At 55.3% G+C, this 15,728-nt stretch overlaps 1 protein-coding gene across 1 annotated transcript; it reads left to right on the forward strand.

The window, feature by feature from the left end:
- The first annotated feature begins 1,996 nt into the window (after nucleotides 1-1,996).
- LMAN1L (lectin, mannose binding 1 like) lies at nucleotides 1,997-15,458 on the forward strand. Its single transcript, XM_020873631.2, has 14 exons — nucleotides 1,997-3,621; nucleotides 6,170-6,324; nucleotides 6,439-6,546; nucleotides 6,638-6,696; nucleotides 8,170-8,269; nucleotides 8,640-8,760; nucleotides 9,531-9,586; nucleotides 10,373-10,505; nucleotides 10,783-10,934; nucleotides 11,845-11,919; nucleotides 12,176-12,243; nucleotides 13,094-13,217; nucleotides 13,964-14,091; nucleotides 15,162-15,458. The coding sequence occupies exons 1-14, from the start codon at nucleotides 2,859-2,861 to the stop codon at nucleotides 15,292-15,294; spliced, it is 2,175 nt and encodes a 724-aa protein (XP_020729290.2). The 5' UTR covers nucleotides 1,997-2,858; the 3' UTR covers nucleotides 15,295-15,458.
- The last annotated feature ends 270 nt before the right edge of the window (nucleotides 15,459-15,728 follow it).

Consider the following 15,728-nt stretch of genomic DNA (forward strand, 5'->3'; position numbering starts at 1 on the left):
GGCAGTAGAGGCTTAAGCAAATCTGACTGCTGAAGGGAAGGACATTTACCTCAGGATCATGTCCACATACTCTGAGAGGGAGGTGGACAGTAGAGAGGGGAGGGCATGGTAGTGATTCCCAATGGAAGCTTGCCAAGGGTGAGGTTGGTAGCTGGAATCCAGAGCATGAGGGGCAGTGGGTCTGCGATGGGAGAGGGACCGTCGTGGTGAGACTCCGAGGAGAGGGTACCATGCAGTGACGCTCTGGTAGACGGCTTAGCAGGTCTAGGGCAGGGGTCAGGGGTAGGGGCTCCGACCTAGAGTGTGCTGGTATCCACTCTGTGCCCAATACCAGGATGGGCTTCATGCTCCCAACCTGACTTCACTGAAAGCAGGGATCTGGGTGCCTTTTGATGATCAGCCCTCACTAACTGATCTAGAAGCCAGCTGAGGTTCAGAAACCTCCAAAGATGCCCATGGCGATGGGGTAACAAGAGGGGCCAAGCAGGCGACATAATGGAGAATTGTAACAAGTGAGAGTGAAGGGGTAAGGTCCAGCTGCTGGGGCCCTGTGGGAATGCAGGCACAGGGGACAGATATTCCACCTGGTGGCCTGAGCCCCAGTCCTTCATTACTTCACTCCCTTCACAGTTTTTAATTTCCCCCCTTTCTTCTCTCTCATCCTTTGACTGTGCTCTCATGGACCTGGGGAAACCTGCTCAGAACTCAGTTCAGTACCCAGAAATCTGGTGGGTGTTGCCACTGCCACCCAGGCCAGGGAGGCAGGGACAGAGGGAGCTTCTCAGACAGTGGGGACCACTGGGGACAGAGAGGGCGGGTAATGCTGCCAAAGGAAGGGCTCTGCCTGGACAAAGGCAGTGAGGTGAGAGGCAGTTGAGAGGCTCAAGTGTGGCCAGGGCTAAGGGGCCAAGGGATGCAATTTGGGAGCAAATGAGGCTAAAGAGAAAGCAGGGCCTAGACCCCACCTGGCTTTGCAGGCTCCATGAGGAGTATAACTTTATGCAAACATGACCAAGATCAACAGAAGGATTGGGGGCAGAGTTTGGCCAGGTCTGCATTTTAGAGAGATGATTCTGGCTGCAGTCTGGCTAGAGTGAATGGGGACAGGGAGATGGTGGGAAGGCTGACAGGCCAGGCGGGAGGTGACTGATGGAGGCCTGGGTAGGGGGACCTGGTAGGAGGTGGAGAGGAAGATGAACGCAGCTGGTGTTTTACTGAGCTGAGTTCTGCCTGTCCTTGTTCTAATGGATGCATTATCTCATCTAACCCTCCAAACAACTCTTGGAGAGAAACACTATTATTATCTCCAGTTTATAGATAAGGTACATGAGGCTTGGAGAGATTAAAGCATCAGGTAACAGTTTGAGGGTGGCAGGAGCAATTGAAGAGCTTGCTGATGGCTGAGGAGAGGAAGGGGCTGTGGAAGGGCCCTGGGGACACTCCAGCCTCTGGCTTGGCAAGGTGGGTGGTGCCACCCATGACACCCCAGCCCTGGAGGAGTATGTGCTGGGGGTTGGAGAAGAGTTTGGTTTGGACCTGTGGCCTGGGAGCCTTTGTGACATCCAAGCAGAAAGGTCCCCTCCAGAGTTAAATGTTTGTTTGGACCAGGAAAAGTGGCTAAAAGCAGAGATTTGGGGGTCGTGGGCACAGAGATGGTGCTTGAAGCCGTGGGTGCAGACGAGCTTGGCCAGGTAGCATGTGGAGCCTTTGGAGAGATGGGAGAGGCCAGAGAGGGACAAGAGTGACCAAGAAGCAATTCCTGGGGTGGCCAGGGACAGCAGAGAGGCAGGTGAGCCCTGGGGCAGGGTTTCTTAGACCAGGGGGAACGGAGGGGTGTCCACAGCATTTCACATTGCAGAGACCATGTTGAGCAGTGTCCACTAGGCACAGAGAATGGGCATTGTCAGGCCTTGCTGGAACAGTTTTCATGGGGTGCAGGGGTGGGGAGGGCAGGAGCTGGAAGGACTTAGGGGGTGGCAAGGAAGCAGGGCTGAAGGGAAGCCCACATTTCCACAGCTCGGCTGCGAAAAGGAAGGGGGAGAAGTAAGTGGAGGTGGTTGAGGGCTCAGTGTAGAAAAATGAAGTTCTTCTTTTAGCATGTCCTAAAATTTTCCATTTGCAGCCATGGTTTTAATTAACTTGTAGAGCTTCAGTATCTTAATTCTACTGGGGGTTTACAAAGTACAGTAAAACTTAAGCTATCCAGAATTCTTGGAGCCACTCTGGAAAACCAAAATTTATTTGGATGAAAATATTTGAGATACAGGATTTTTTTTAAGCTTTTTTTTTTTTTTTAATTCATTTGGCTGCTTCAGGCCTTCGTTGCACCATGTGGAATCTTTCATTGCAAGATGCAGGCTTCTCTAGTTGTGGCACGTGGGCTTAGTTGCCTGCAGCATGTGGAATCTTAGTTTTCTGACCAGAGATCGAACCCATGACCCCTGCATTGCTAGGTGGATTCTTAACCACTGGACCACCAAGGGGAGTCCCAGGATTTCTTATTTTTCAAAAACTTTTTTCATTATGGAAATCATCAAACATATAAAAGTAGAGATTAGAATACAAGGAACCCTCACGTCCTATTACCCAACTTTAACAGTTATCAACTCAAGGCCAATTCTCTGCCATGCACACCATGTTCCCCTCCTCCCACCCAGGTTCTAGGAGATTGGGAAGCAAATCCTAATGTTATATCAATTCATCCATAAAGCTTTAGTATATTTCTCCAGAAGACCTAAGACTTAAAAAAGAAATTCTACCACAATACCATTATTATTCCTAAAAATTCTAACAAGAATCCCTTAATCAAATATCCATTGTTCAAATTTCCCCGTCTCATTTTTCACCTTACAAGGCCCATGCGTTGCATTTATTTGCTCTCTCTTAAGACTCCCTTTCTATTTTCACATAATTTCTTTGTTGAGGAAACCAGGTTGCTTGGAGGCATGAGTGTTTGGGAATATGGGAGAGAGCTGAGAATCAAGCAGAGAGAGCAGGACAGGGAAGGATGGGGTTGGTGGGTGAGGGCCAGACAGCAGGGACAGCCATTCATGGGAAGAAGCCAGGACGAAGGGGCCCATTCCAGGCAGGGAGGAAAGTCAGAGCTGCTGAGGGTGGCTCGTCCCAGTGACCCGCTGAGGTCCTGCAGCCACTGGGACAGAAGGAAGGAGGAAGGATGGCCTGAGCCGAGGAGCAGGGGCAGAGCTCAGGTTGGCAGGAGGTCAGGCTGCCTCATCAGGCTGGAGGTAAGGGGTGGGGCGGGGCCTGAGATCAGGCCTGGAAGGAACAGGATGTCTGTGCTGGAGAGGGAGGGAGAGGACAGTGCCAAAAACCCAGGTTCTGGGCCATCCTGGCTCCTCCCCCAGTGGCCCTGTCCCAGGAGCCCCTCCCTATCCTCCCAGCTGCAAGTCCACCCTGGGGCCCGGATACTAGATCCCTTAGCAATGAGGGTGGTCCGTGGCCTGGATCCCTTGCCCTGCCTTCTCCTCCTTGTATTCCTGGACCCCCACAGCCCCGAGGGGGGCCATCTGCCTCAGCGAAGATTTGAGTACAAGCTCAGTTTCAAAGGACCAAGGCTGGCATTGCCTGGGGTTGGAATACCCTTCTGGAGCCATCACGGAGGTAAAATGTCGGGTGAGGACTAGCCATGCCCAGTGTTCTGCAGAACACTGGAGGGGCTGACCAGCTCTGGGTGGCCGTGACTCGGTGGGGAGTGGGCCTGCCGGTACAGCCACTGCCCAAGACGGGGCCAGGCCGGGGGCAGACAGTGCCACGGGCCCCAGGACCACACACCCCCCCCCCAACCTGGCTCCTGCTCCACCACCACAGCCCCACCGCTACCCATCAGCCTCAGCTTCTCTCTGCGTCTCCCCTTCTCTGCCCTGGGACTTCTCTCTCCTCTTCTCACCTCTCTTTGGAGAACCCTTCACCACCCTGCCTCATGGACCTGTGAACACACACACACATGCTAATAGGCTGAGTCTCGGACTCACAGACACAAGGCAGCTTGGATCAGCACAGACCGATACTCTGGCTCTACACGGTCAGGTTGTGGCTGTCCAGGAGACCTGGGAGCAGCCTGGAGGGAGGCATCCTCATGGCCAGCTCTTTCACCAGAGAGGGCCCCAGCCCTGTCCTGTGTGTTTCTTGGGTGGAAGCAAGCACGAGAGCATCTTAGCCCATACGTTGTATTCAGGGCCTTCCAAACCCAGACCTACAAAGAATCTGTCTTCTACTCGGTCTTGTTCTAAAAAGATTTTTGAGGACTTATATGAACCTATGCAACTGAGAGGAATTTAAATTAGGAGTGAGCCAGAAGAATGAGACATAGTGTTAGGACTGAGGCATGAAATGAGTCCGAGAACATGGTTTGCTGCCAAAATATATGCTGTGAAGCCTGTCCACTCTTCAGAGTTGAGCCATGAACCTGGTTTAGAGCCTCCTAGCAGTCAAACCGAAGAGAGAAAGCAGATCCATTGTGTATTTCTGTGTCTATGAGGTGTAATTTCTGAAAAACAGCATAATTCCTGAGACCAGAGCAAATATCCCTTTAAGAAGACAGGCCCTCTTAGCAGGGTTTTTGGGCCCAGTTCTCCCTCACAAAGACCCAGGAGGTTAACAAAGGAGGAGGCTGTTCCCCATAGCACAGAGCCTCAGGCCCAGGATGGTAGGGCCCGGACCACAGTCATTGTTCTGGGCCACGCCAAGTCTGGGGTGTTCCAGGACATATGGGGGAGCAGAGGCACATTCTTCAAGGTCGCTCAGAGATATGCTCAGTGTCCATTCACTCATTCATCCTTTTATCCGACTCACCCCCATGTCCTCTGTGCCCCACCCAGAGACACAGAGCTGAGTCAGTTTCGAGGAGACTGCAGTCTGCAGTGAGGTCCCCTGAACAATCCACCGGAGGCCCAGTGCAGAAGTGTGGCAGACATGGGCAACCTCCGCCTCCTGCATCCTAGTTCAGAGGTGGTGGTGGTGGCTCCCAAGGGCTTCAGCCCTCCTGGCCTTGCAGCCTCTGAGCCTCCCTGCCCCCAGCTCTGGCCTCTGCTGAGCAAACAGGCTGGATTAGCAGTCTCCAGGACATGCTGGCAGGGTCTGGGCCCTGGGCCAGGTTCCAGGCTGGCAGGCCGCAGGGGAGTGGAGGCAGCTGGGGCAGGGCCTCTGGTCTCCCTTCTCCATTTCCTGCCAAACCTGCCTCAGTTTCTCGCTCCTTCCTTCCCTCTCCCCCCATCCCACCCACATCAGTGGTAATTCTCACACTCACTCCATCCCTCGTGGCCAGCTCCCACCTCTGCTTTCATACTTTCCCCACCTTGAGATGCCCCCTAGGTGCCCCCACCAGGAAGGCCCGCCTGTGTCTGGACATACCCATGTGTCCACAGCCTGGAGTCCTGGCCCTCCGCCTGGATCTTCTCTCAGGGTGCTCCCCTGTGTTCGTGGTCTCCAGCCTGTCCTTTCCCTCATAGGCCCCTCTTTCCTCCTCTGATAAACACAATGCTCCCATGCTCACTTGCTCAGTCGTGTCCAACTCTTTGAAACCCTGTGGACTATGGCCCTCCAGGCTCTACTCTCCATGGGATTCTCCAGGCAAGAATACTGGAGTGGGTTGCCATTCCCTTTGGACACAAATCTCTCTCATGGTGGAAATGGCTTGTACTTTGGAGTCAGAGGGAGCTGGGTTCCCATTCACGTAGTTCCTTAATTTTTCTGAGCCTCAGCTTCCTCATCTATAAAATGGGGTCTTGGGACTTCCCTGGTGGTCCTGTGGTTAAGACTCTAAGCTCCCACTGCTGGGGTCATGGGTTCGATCCCTGGTTGGGGAACTAAGATCCCCCACGCCAAGTGGCCAAAAATAGTATAATAAATAATTAAAAGATAAAATGGGGCCCTATAAAAGCAAGCTGCACAGGCTTGCAGTGAGGCTTATGTGAGAATGCAGGTAAAGAGCTCCATGTGTGTCTGGAGACTTCGCTGACCCTCCCTCCCTCTGGCAAAGACATAATCCCCACTTCTTCGATGGATTCCACTGTCTGACCAGCCAGCTTATTACTATTGGCTGTGATGTTCCTTCCTTCCTCCTCCTGGAGCCCAGCCTAGACCACTGAGAGAGAGTGATGGGGGAACAGGGGCTGGTGGGGCCCAGGCCCTGAGCTGCCCTGGCCCACAGATGCCATCCCGGGCCTGGAGGAAGTACGGCTGGCCCCATCCATGCGGAACCGGAGTGGCGCCGTGTGGAGTACAACCCCCATCCTCTTCCCTGCCTGGGAGGTGGAGATACAGATGAGGGTGACCGGGCCGGGGCGCCGGGGAGCCCAGGGCATGGTAAGTGGTCCCCATGAAAGTCCAGCAGAGGGGGTGGGTCAGAGGAGCTGGTAGTGAGCCCGGGGTCCCAGCGTCCTGCAGGGACCCCTGAGCTGAGCAGCTGCGGACCTGCAGGCCGTGTGGTACACCCAGGGCAGGGGCCAGGTAGGCCCTGTCCTGGGGGCGCCGGACTTGGGGAACGGCATTGGGATCCTCTTCGACTCCTCAGCCCAAGATCCCCAGGTGAGTGGTGGTCTCCTGCCCGTCATCCCGCCCACAGCCTCACCCTCTGCCCTGTGCCCGGGTCTCAGGCTGCTTGTCACTTCCCACACAGAACAGCCCTGCCATCCATGTGCTGGCCAGAGATGGGCACACCCCCTACGAACCTCTTGGGTAAGGGCCTGCCTAGGTTGACCCCTACCTCATTCCTGGGCTATGAGGAGCTTGGTGGTTACCCACACGGCCCACTGTGCCCTGCCCTGGCCTCTGATGGATAACCCCCCTTCCAGGGCAGTGGTCTGCTTGCTGTCCTCTCATCTGAGCTGATGACACTGCCCAGGGCCCCCTCTCACTAGGTCCCAGCTATGCCTCCTCCAGGGCCCGGGACCAGGGTTTGCTTGCTCTTCTTGGGAATTACTCCCTGGAGTCCTCAATTCACTGAAGCCAACAGCCCCAGGGCAGCGGGGGTAGTGAAATGATGCAGAGTGAGGCCTTGTGCTCAGCGTTTTCACTCCCATCATCTCATCTTGACACTCTTGATAAGTGGGGATTATTAGGCTCCAATTACAGGTGAAGACGTTGAGCCCAGAGTGGAGAAGTGATTTGCCCCAGGTCACACAGCTGTGCCCGGAACTGAGATCTGAGGCCAGACTTGCCGGTGCAGGGTCCACGCCCTTTCCCGCACCAGCTGCCTGCGTGCCTGCCAGCCCTGTCCCTTTCTCTCCAATGACATGGCTGCCCATCCCTCCGCAGCCAGGATGTCTCCTCAGTAGCTGGGCCAGTTCGTCAGTGTCTCTTAGCAAACATCCCTCTTAGCTCATAACAATTAGAATAATTGCTAACATTTACAACCTGAGCTTACTGTACGCCAGGCACTGCGCCAAGCGCTTCACGCTCATGGCTTGGTTAACCCTCATAACAATGTTATGAGGTAGTTTCAATTAATATCCTCATTTAAAAGATGGGGGAACTCGGGTTTGGAAAGGTGAGGCAACTTGCCCAAGGTCACAGGGGCTCAGAGGGCAAACACACGCTGGGGACCTGGAGCCGACTCCTCCCCTGCTCGGTGCTTCCCCCTCTCGGCCGCAGGCGGTGGTGACGGGCTCGCTGCCGTGAGAGCGTCTGTGTGTCCAAGAGCCCAGACACACTCAGGGTGTCTCAGCACTCTTAACTCTCTGGACCAGCTGCTTCACCCCCGTGGGGAGGCCAGCTGGTCACATTGTCCTTGGATGCTAGGATGGGCCTCGTGCTGTCTGTCCTGCTATGGGCCAAGCAAGGCAGAAAGGAGAGGAAAGAGAAGCTCTACTCAGAGGGAAGCCAGTGGGAGACCGAGGAGGCGGTGGTGGGCCTGGGGGATTGTGGGTAGAAACCCCACTGTTGGTTCAGGCTGAGAACGAGGGAAGCATCCAAGGGCAGGCCTCAGCCTCTTCTGTGGATTCCAAATCCCAGCATTCTGCCAGGCAAGGCTTGCTTTCCCGCTCCACTCTCTGCTGCTGCGAGAGCAGAATACAGCAACGGAGGCTGAAGCTATACCAGTAGCAGTGGGGGCGGGTGGCACTGCAGGCCTGGGCGCACGGCCTCTGGGAACACCCCTACTGGTTAGGCCTTGGGTCCTGTGTGGCCTGGCTGGATTCCAAGTGCCCACAGGGATGGAGGCAGCCTGGTGCTGGGCTCCTGCCGCCAGGACTTCCGGAACCGGCCGTACCCCTTCAGAGCACGGATCACCTACTGGGGGCAGAGGCTGCGTGTGAGTCGTCCCTCCTGCCTTTGTGGGTCCACCGGGCAGGGAGTGCAGGTTACAGGGCTCAGAGCGCGGTGGATTCCCATGATCCCACAGACACAGCTGTGACAGCACACGCGGTCCCTGGCACACGCGGGCAACACCCATAGGGATCCCTTCTCTCCACACAGACTCCTAACTTGCCCCCAGCACATGCCTGGGAGAGCTGACACGAGCCCAGGTGTGTGAGCCCCTCCACATCACTCTGATTCCAAGCTGCCCGCCCGCCTTCCGGGTCAGGGAGCCAGTGAGTCAGGTGGGGACTCTGCCCCTGCTGGGGCTGGGGGAGAGAAGTGGGCTCCCCCTGTGAGGGACTCATGGCCTTTGTGTCCCTCAGGTGTCTTTGAACAGCGGCCTCACTCCCAGCGACCCAGATGAGGTCTGTGTCGATGTGGGGCCCCTGCTTTTGGCCCCTGGAGGTTTCTTTGGGGTCTCTGCGGCCACGAGCATCCTGGCAGGTGAGGGCCTTCTGGGCAGAAGAGCGGTGCCCACTGAACACCACTTCTAAGAAGCACTAGGGTGGGGCCAGCCAGTTCCTCACTGTGGGACCCAGCAAAGCCACAAACCCTCTCTGGGCCTCTGTTACCATCCGGGGAAGGTCGTGTCTGCCTAGCAGAGTTGATGAAAGTCTCAAATGGCGTAAAACACAAGTCACTTCCATTTCAGTGTTGGCTCCACAACGGTCCCTAGCTGGGATCTGTGGGGCAAGAGGAAGAGGGTCATCCATGAGGGACATCTAGGAAATGGAGCAAAAGGATGTGGTATAATGGAGAGCCTGTGGAGGAACCCAGCCGGAGAGCAGGGTGCAAGCAGAGGAGGCGTCCTGGAATGCCAGGACTTCGGTCTTTAGACTCTAGGAGCCATGGCAGGTTTCTAAGGAGGAGAGTGACATGGTCAGAGTCACGAGGAGGAGGAGGCAGCCCCTGTGTGGTTCTTCTGCCAGGCTCTGGGCCTGAGGGTATTGCTTGGCCTGTGGTCATGGCTCCAGGTCAGGACCGTCCAGTTTTCTCATTCACTGGAGGTCCCCCTCTACTTCTCTGTTGGAGTCAATCCTCACAGCCCACCCATCTGCTTATCTGATCCTCACACCTTTCCTATGAAGAGAGGCAAGATGAGGATCAGAGCTGCTCAAAGTCACCCAGATCTCTTGCCTGCCTGGAACATAATGGAGGCCAGGGGTGAGGGCTGAGGGAGTGAGTTCCCTTCCCTTCACTACCCTGCTTTCTAGATGACCATGACGTCTTGTCCTTCCTGACCTTCAGTCTGCGTGAGCCGGGTCCAGAGGTAATGCCGAACCTGGGCCTTCCCTGGGGGGAGGGCTGGGGGAGAAGCAGCTCAGGGATCCCTCCCCTCCCCGGCTGCTCCGCTCATGTCAGCTGTCAGACCTGTCATTCCAACCCTTATCGCTATCTGCTTGCGAAGCTCTACTCAGGCCAAGCCTTGTGCTGGGAAGTGCTGGGGGCCAGAGGTGATCCAGAGCCAGGCCCTGTCCTCAAGGAGCTGTGGAAGTACTGAGGGGTCCTAACCCGCCAGGGGAGCAGGAAGATGGCATGGCAAAGATGAGCTTGAAGGAACAGGGGGAGTGGCACAGACAAAGGCCTGAGGGAGCTGCTGGGGTCTGGGCCACAGTGGGAGAGATGGGTGTAAAGATCGGCAGTACAGCAGGGCTTGGAGGACTGGGCCTAGTGGCTGAGCTGAGGGAGAACTAGGTGTGTGTTTGTGGTGTGTGAGTGAGTGTGTGTGTGTGTGTGTGTGAATGTGTGTGTGTGGCAGAGGCACAGCAGGGCTGGGAGGACTGGGCCTGGTGGCTGAGCTGAGGGAGACCTAGGTGTGTGAGTGTGTGAGTGTGTGAGTGTGTGTGTGTGTGAGTGTGTGTGTGTGTGTGTGTGAATGTGTGTGTGAGAGAGTGTGTGTGAGTGTGGCGGAGGCACAGCAGGGCTGGGAGGACTGAGTCTATCCCAGGGTGCCTGTTTGGTCAGGAAGGGGGCAGGGCTTGAGGGAGGCCCTGTGGGAAGAGTCCTCTGGCCTGCCTCTGGATTTGGGGCCTAAGTTTGTGTCTTCTTTCTCCAGCCTCCCTCACAGCCCTTCTTGGAGACAGAGCAGCTCCGCCTGGAGAAGCAGCTGGAAGGGCTGCGGGCAAGGCTGGGCCTGGGCACCAAGGAAGACATGACTCCAAAGCTGAACTATGGAGTCCAGGAAGAGGGTAGGGACCCAGGGAACAGGCAGGTGGGCCAGGGACTTGATTGAGGGTCATGGTATCCTCTTCCCTTCAAACCAAGCGCCCTTTAACCAGCAGGAAGCGGGGCGCCTGAGGAGGCCGTATCTAAGCAGGCTCTGCCCCACCACCCAGACACATCTTTCCAGGGGAGAGTCTTGGAGGCAGAAGCCACACGTTTCTGCCCCTCCAAGGCGGCTTCAAAAGACAGGATCTGTTGCCCACCCCAGCAGCCTGCCTGTCCCCACTCTGCCCCAATCCCCAGGGGAACAAAGCTTCGGCCTGGAGGAGACACTGCACAGACACAGGCAGATCCTGCAGACCCTCCAGGGTCTCTCCAAGCACTTGGCACAGGCTGAGCAGCAATGGAAACAGCAGCTGGGGTCCCCAGGCCAGATCAGGCCTGAGGGAGGATGGGTGAGTGGCCCTTTGAGCACCCAAGGGTCTGCCTGCAGGCCCGGAGAAGCCAAACTCCATAGGCTGATCTGATAGCACCAGTCAGCTCTCTCTGTCCAGAAAGAGGGGCAAGCACTCTATCCGAGAACTCGTCTCCCCCAGGGTCTGGAGAGATAGGAGTGTGTGCATGCGTGCCTAGTTGCTTCAGTCGTGTCCAACTCTTTGTGGCCCATGGACTGTATCCCACCAGGCTCCTCTGTCCATGGGGCAAGAATACTTGAGTGGGTTGCCATGCCCTTCTCTAGATCTTCCCACCCCAGGTATTGAACTCCCATGTCTACTGTCTTTTGCATTGGCAGGCGTGTTCTTTACCAGTAGCGCCACCTGGGGAGCCCTGGAGGGAAAGGAGGGCAGGGGTGAAATGCTGCAGGTGGCAGAGTGGCGTGGATCTGCCAGGTGGGGGAGCGAGGTGGGGGTTGGGGGGGCTTGGCACAAGCAAAGGCCCACAGAGCCCATGGCTGGGGCTGGGGAAAGGAGTTGCCAGGTATTTAGACGCGGATCTCTAGACAAGTGACAAAAATAGACTGGGTGCTTATTTGCATGTAGCTCCACATGTGATCTGATTCACATACGCTTGCTTAATGCTCAGATGCACCAGAATCCTTGTTTCCCCTCCACTGCTATCCTGGCTTCTCCCCTGGGGAGTCACGTCCCATGGCAGACCCAGCCTGGGGCCTGAGAGCTGAGCTCAGTCAAGATGTTAGATGCCGGGCAGAAGGGGCCAGTGGCTCCTGTGAGCTTTGCTGGGCTCTGTCAGCTTGAGGTTTGAATCATGTCCTCAGGACAGAGCAGCAGAGCCTGGGCTGATGGAATAGGGCAGAGGGGAGGGACCAGGTCCTCCAAGGCCACGTCTCCCTGATCCTACTGCCAGGCCCAGGACTCCCCCTGCCAGGCTCCACCCACCCCTGAGAGAGGTGGCTACCTCTCCAGGTCACTGGGCAAGAAGGCAGCGTGGGGGGGTGGGGGTTGGGGGGGGGATTGGGGAGGGAGGGGGAAAGGGGACTTCTCAGGGAGAAGGGTTTGGGAGGAGGGGAAAATCAGAAGCCCAGATGCAAAGGGTCAGATAAACCTAGCGTATCCAAAATGAGGGCCCAGGTAACGGAGTGAGGCCTCTAGAAGGAAGAGGGCTGCAAATCCCCGGGGAAGGTGAACTCTGAGAAGAGGGGCCCTGGGCCCTAAAGAAGAGGCTGGTATTCCTGCAGGACTCAGCCAAGGTCAGTGCCCTACTCCGTGGACAGCAAAACCTGCTGCAAAACCTGCAAGAGATGAGGTAAGGGCACCAGGAGAGGAGGATCCTGGGGGAGAGGGAAGAGGAGTCCCCACCCACCAACTTGCTTCTCTGTCTGAAGACTCCCCATCAGTCCTTTAATACTTTCATCATCTCCTGAGCAGCAAGCACAAAGCCTGGAAAACAGGGAGGGGCTAGGGGCAGAGTTAGATTTGTTGAACTGAGCTGAATTTAACTGAATCAAGTCTAAAGTTTTGAAACTCCTGGTTTAAACACAACTCCCTGAGACAGTCTCACCCCAGGGAGGCTTAGTAAAATTGAGCCTTCCTTCAGTGATAGCTTCCAGAAGGAAGGGACATTTTGAGGGGGTTCTTAGAGGGAACACAACCAAAAGCAGGCCCAGTTGGGGGATGGGCAGCCCCTGACTTCATTTTACCCACCTCTGGCCCCTCAGCATCCCACTCTAGGCCCAGGCCTCTGGAGTTATCCATGGAGCCCTAGGGGCAGGGGGTCACCTTGATGCCATGGAAGGAGAGGCGCTTCAGCCTGTATGCTGTGGCTGCACCCCAACCCCAGCCCTCCTCCCTACATCTAGATACCCCGGGGCTGGGAACATGAGGAGGAAGAGGATTTAAATCCCTGGGGGCAGAGCCCAGGGAGCCTGGGGTTGGGATGGACAGCTTAAGGGAGATGCTTCTCTGAGCTAAAGTGTCTCAAGGAGAAGCTCTGGGTCGGGGGGAAGACCACAAGTCCCCAAAAGGGGCCTTATGGGTGGTGCCTGTTCCTCACCCAGGTGCTGCCTTTGAGGATTATGGGAAATGCATAATTAGGTACTTTGGGTGCAATCAGAAGGGATAATGGGTTCTCTCCCTTGGTTTCCACTCTGTACCAGGGATGCAGCTGCTCACATGGCCTCAAGGGCCCAGGTCTTCTACCTGCCCGTGGGCACCAAGCATCATTTCTCAGAGCTGGCCCAGATCCTGAGCCTCCTGCAGAAGGACCTGCGGGGCCCAGCGGTGAGAGGAACAGCAGCGAGGACCACAGGGCTCAGCCCCCTTCTTCTAGCACTTCCACAGCCCCAGGCCCCTCCTGCCTTTGCCCTTCCCCGCTGGGACTCCTGTCAGGCACACCTGTGTCCGTCGTGTCTGTGTGTGCATGCACACGGGCATGCAGGCACATGGATCGCATCTACTCTCTGCCTTCTCTGCTCTCTGGAGAGTTCCACAGACTGTCAGTACCAGAAGGGCCCTGGAGATCACTTGGTCCAACTCCCACAATGACCAGAAGATAAATGGGAATGGTCTGTGCCCAAGATCATTCAAAGCTTAGTGGTGAAGTCCACTCTTTCCTGTGCCCTACTCCATCTTGCTCGTTTCCTTGCCCTCTCCATCACCCTGTCTTTTGCTCTGTATTTCTCTCTCTCTCACTTATCTCTAGAGCCTTCAGCACCCTGAAAATCCCAGGCCCCAGGCCCTCCTGGCTGTTCCCACAAATAGGGACATAGGAGCTGGGGTGGAGAGGCAGCTTTGTACCCTGTCCCCTCTCCAAGTTCCCTGGATGAAAGCCAAGGTACCCCAACACTGAGAGAAGGAAACAAAGCCCCACAGTGGTCCAGATTCTAGGTCCCCTCCCTCCTTCTGAGTAAGAAGCTGATCTAAGATCTTAGAACATCTCTTTTCAGGGGTCTGATGAGCGTCGCAGCGCCATCCATTTTCAGGGCTAGTTGATTCGGCAGGTGAGTTGATAGAACATCTCTTTTCAGAGAGCAGCAGCCAAGGACCCTCGCTCACCTGGCAGGTCCCCAAGGGTTTCCTCGTGCCTGCAGCCTGGCATCTTCCTGTTCTTCCTCCTCATCCAGACTGTAGGCTTCTTCTGCTATGTACACTTCAGGTGGGTGTTCCCATGTGCAGGAGTTCCCACACCTACCTGGCATCTCTTGGGTCTGGACCATAGAGATTCAGTTTGAGAGAGGGGATACTAAGGTTCCAGTGGGGAGATCCACATGGCCCACCAGCTGGCAAGGAGCAGTGCCCAAGTTAGGGCCCATTTTTTCCATAGAGATGCTGACTACCTGCTCAGCTGCTGGTCCCATCTGAGTCTTCTCACAGAATTCATTCTCTAATGTGATAAACGGACAAGTAACTAACAGTCACGTCCTTTGTGATCAGTGCCATGACAGCAGGAAGCTCAGGGGCCTAAAAAGTGCTGGAAAAAGCACTAGAGCCAGCTTGGGGAGATCAGGGAATCACCTGGAAGGGATATTTGATATGGATCATCAAGGCAACTAGGAGTGTTTCAAGCCCAACAAGATAAGTAAAAGCATTGATGTAGAGGAAACATCATGAGAAAAGACATGGAAGCATGAAAAAAAAATGTATATATATATATATATATATTGGATAAAAAGTGGCAAGTTCAGTACTGCTAGAGCAAAATGTTTGTGAAACTGGGCAAAGAGAATTTAAAAGTTTGGGGGCATGTCACAGTTTCTGCTTGATGAATGTTTGTAAACGAGTAAGACATTTAGAGATGCAAGATGTGCTAAGGAGCTCAGAAATGGGGCAGTCCTTGTCGGTGGTATTTCAAGACAAAAGGAATCAGTGTGGGCTGTGATGGTCCTGGAGGAGGAGTGAAATATGCTGCGTTTTAAAAGCAGAGTGGGAGAGGAGGTGGCCTGCAGGTGCTGAGAACAGCAAAGGTATGAGGGTGGAAATGATGACAGGCTTATGTTACATAGGAGTGCAATGGTAGTCATAAGGCTGGAGCCACCTGGACGGAATTTGAATGCCAGGAAGAAAGTGTGGTACTGATGGAGCAGACCAAGGCTGCCACAGAGGTTCTCAGAGCAGGGGGTGCTGTGGTCCAGTGAGTGTAGGGCGGTGGGTGCAGTAAATATAAAGAGCCTGGTGTCAAGAACCCAGAAGGGAGAAGCCCAAGTGACCTTCTTCTCTCCCTGGCAGCAAGCAGAAGCTGGACAAGGGCCTTCAGGACTATTTGTCCACATGCAGCCTTCCTCTGAGTTCTACACCACAAATCCCTAGGGCCCTCGGGGCTCTGCGGAGGCAGCCCTTCTCCCCCAGCATACAGGCGTGACCTACTTCGAAGCCCTGATGAAATGTCCACTTCCCATCACTAGGAAGTCAACATGTACCTGGGGGTAGAGGGCTTGGCCGGTGTCTTCCGCCTCTGGGTGCCCAGCGCCTACCCACACCTTAGCTTTTGGGGACATCCACGCTTATTAAAGGCAATTTCCCTCTCCCCATGCTTTGATATGCTCATTTACCTTCCAGCATCACCTTAATCTCTGAAGGCTTCAACTTCTTCCAGATGGTCACTGGGAGTGGGCTCCAAGCAGGCAAGGAGGTCCACGGCTGACTTGACTGCCAAAAAACCAGATACCCCTGGTTTTAGGCCTTAACTCAGGACTATGGTGCGAGATGGCGTCACAGCTGTGTTTAATAATTCTGTCCCCAAATTCACCCAGAACAAGGAAGGGTGCCTCCAAGTGCCCTTCCTGGTCCAGCCCA

Source organism: Odocoileus virginianus, chromosome 16 (assembly GCF_023699985.2).
Source record: "Odocoileus virginianus isolate 20LAN1187 ecotype Illinois chromosome 16, Ovbor_1.2, whole genome shotgun sequence".
NCBI classification, from domain to species: domain Eukaryota; kingdom Metazoa; phylum Chordata; class Mammalia; order Artiodactyla; family Cervidae; genus Odocoileus; species Odocoileus virginianus.

Bases quoted from the DNA above. Each gene is read 5' to 3' on its own strand.
- LMAN1L (XM_020873631.2), top strand. From the start codon at position 2,859: ATGCGTTGCATTTATTTGCTCTCTCTTAAGACTCCCTTTCTATTTTCA. The intron at 10,506-10,782 runs GTAGGGACCCAG...CCCAATCCCCAG, and splicing joins CTATGGAGTCCAGGAAGAGG to GGGAACAAAGCTTCGGCCTG. The intron at 14,092-15,161 runs GTGGGTGTTCCC...TCTCCCTGGCAG, and splicing joins TTCTGCTATGTACACTTCAG to CAAGCAGAAGCTGGACAAGG.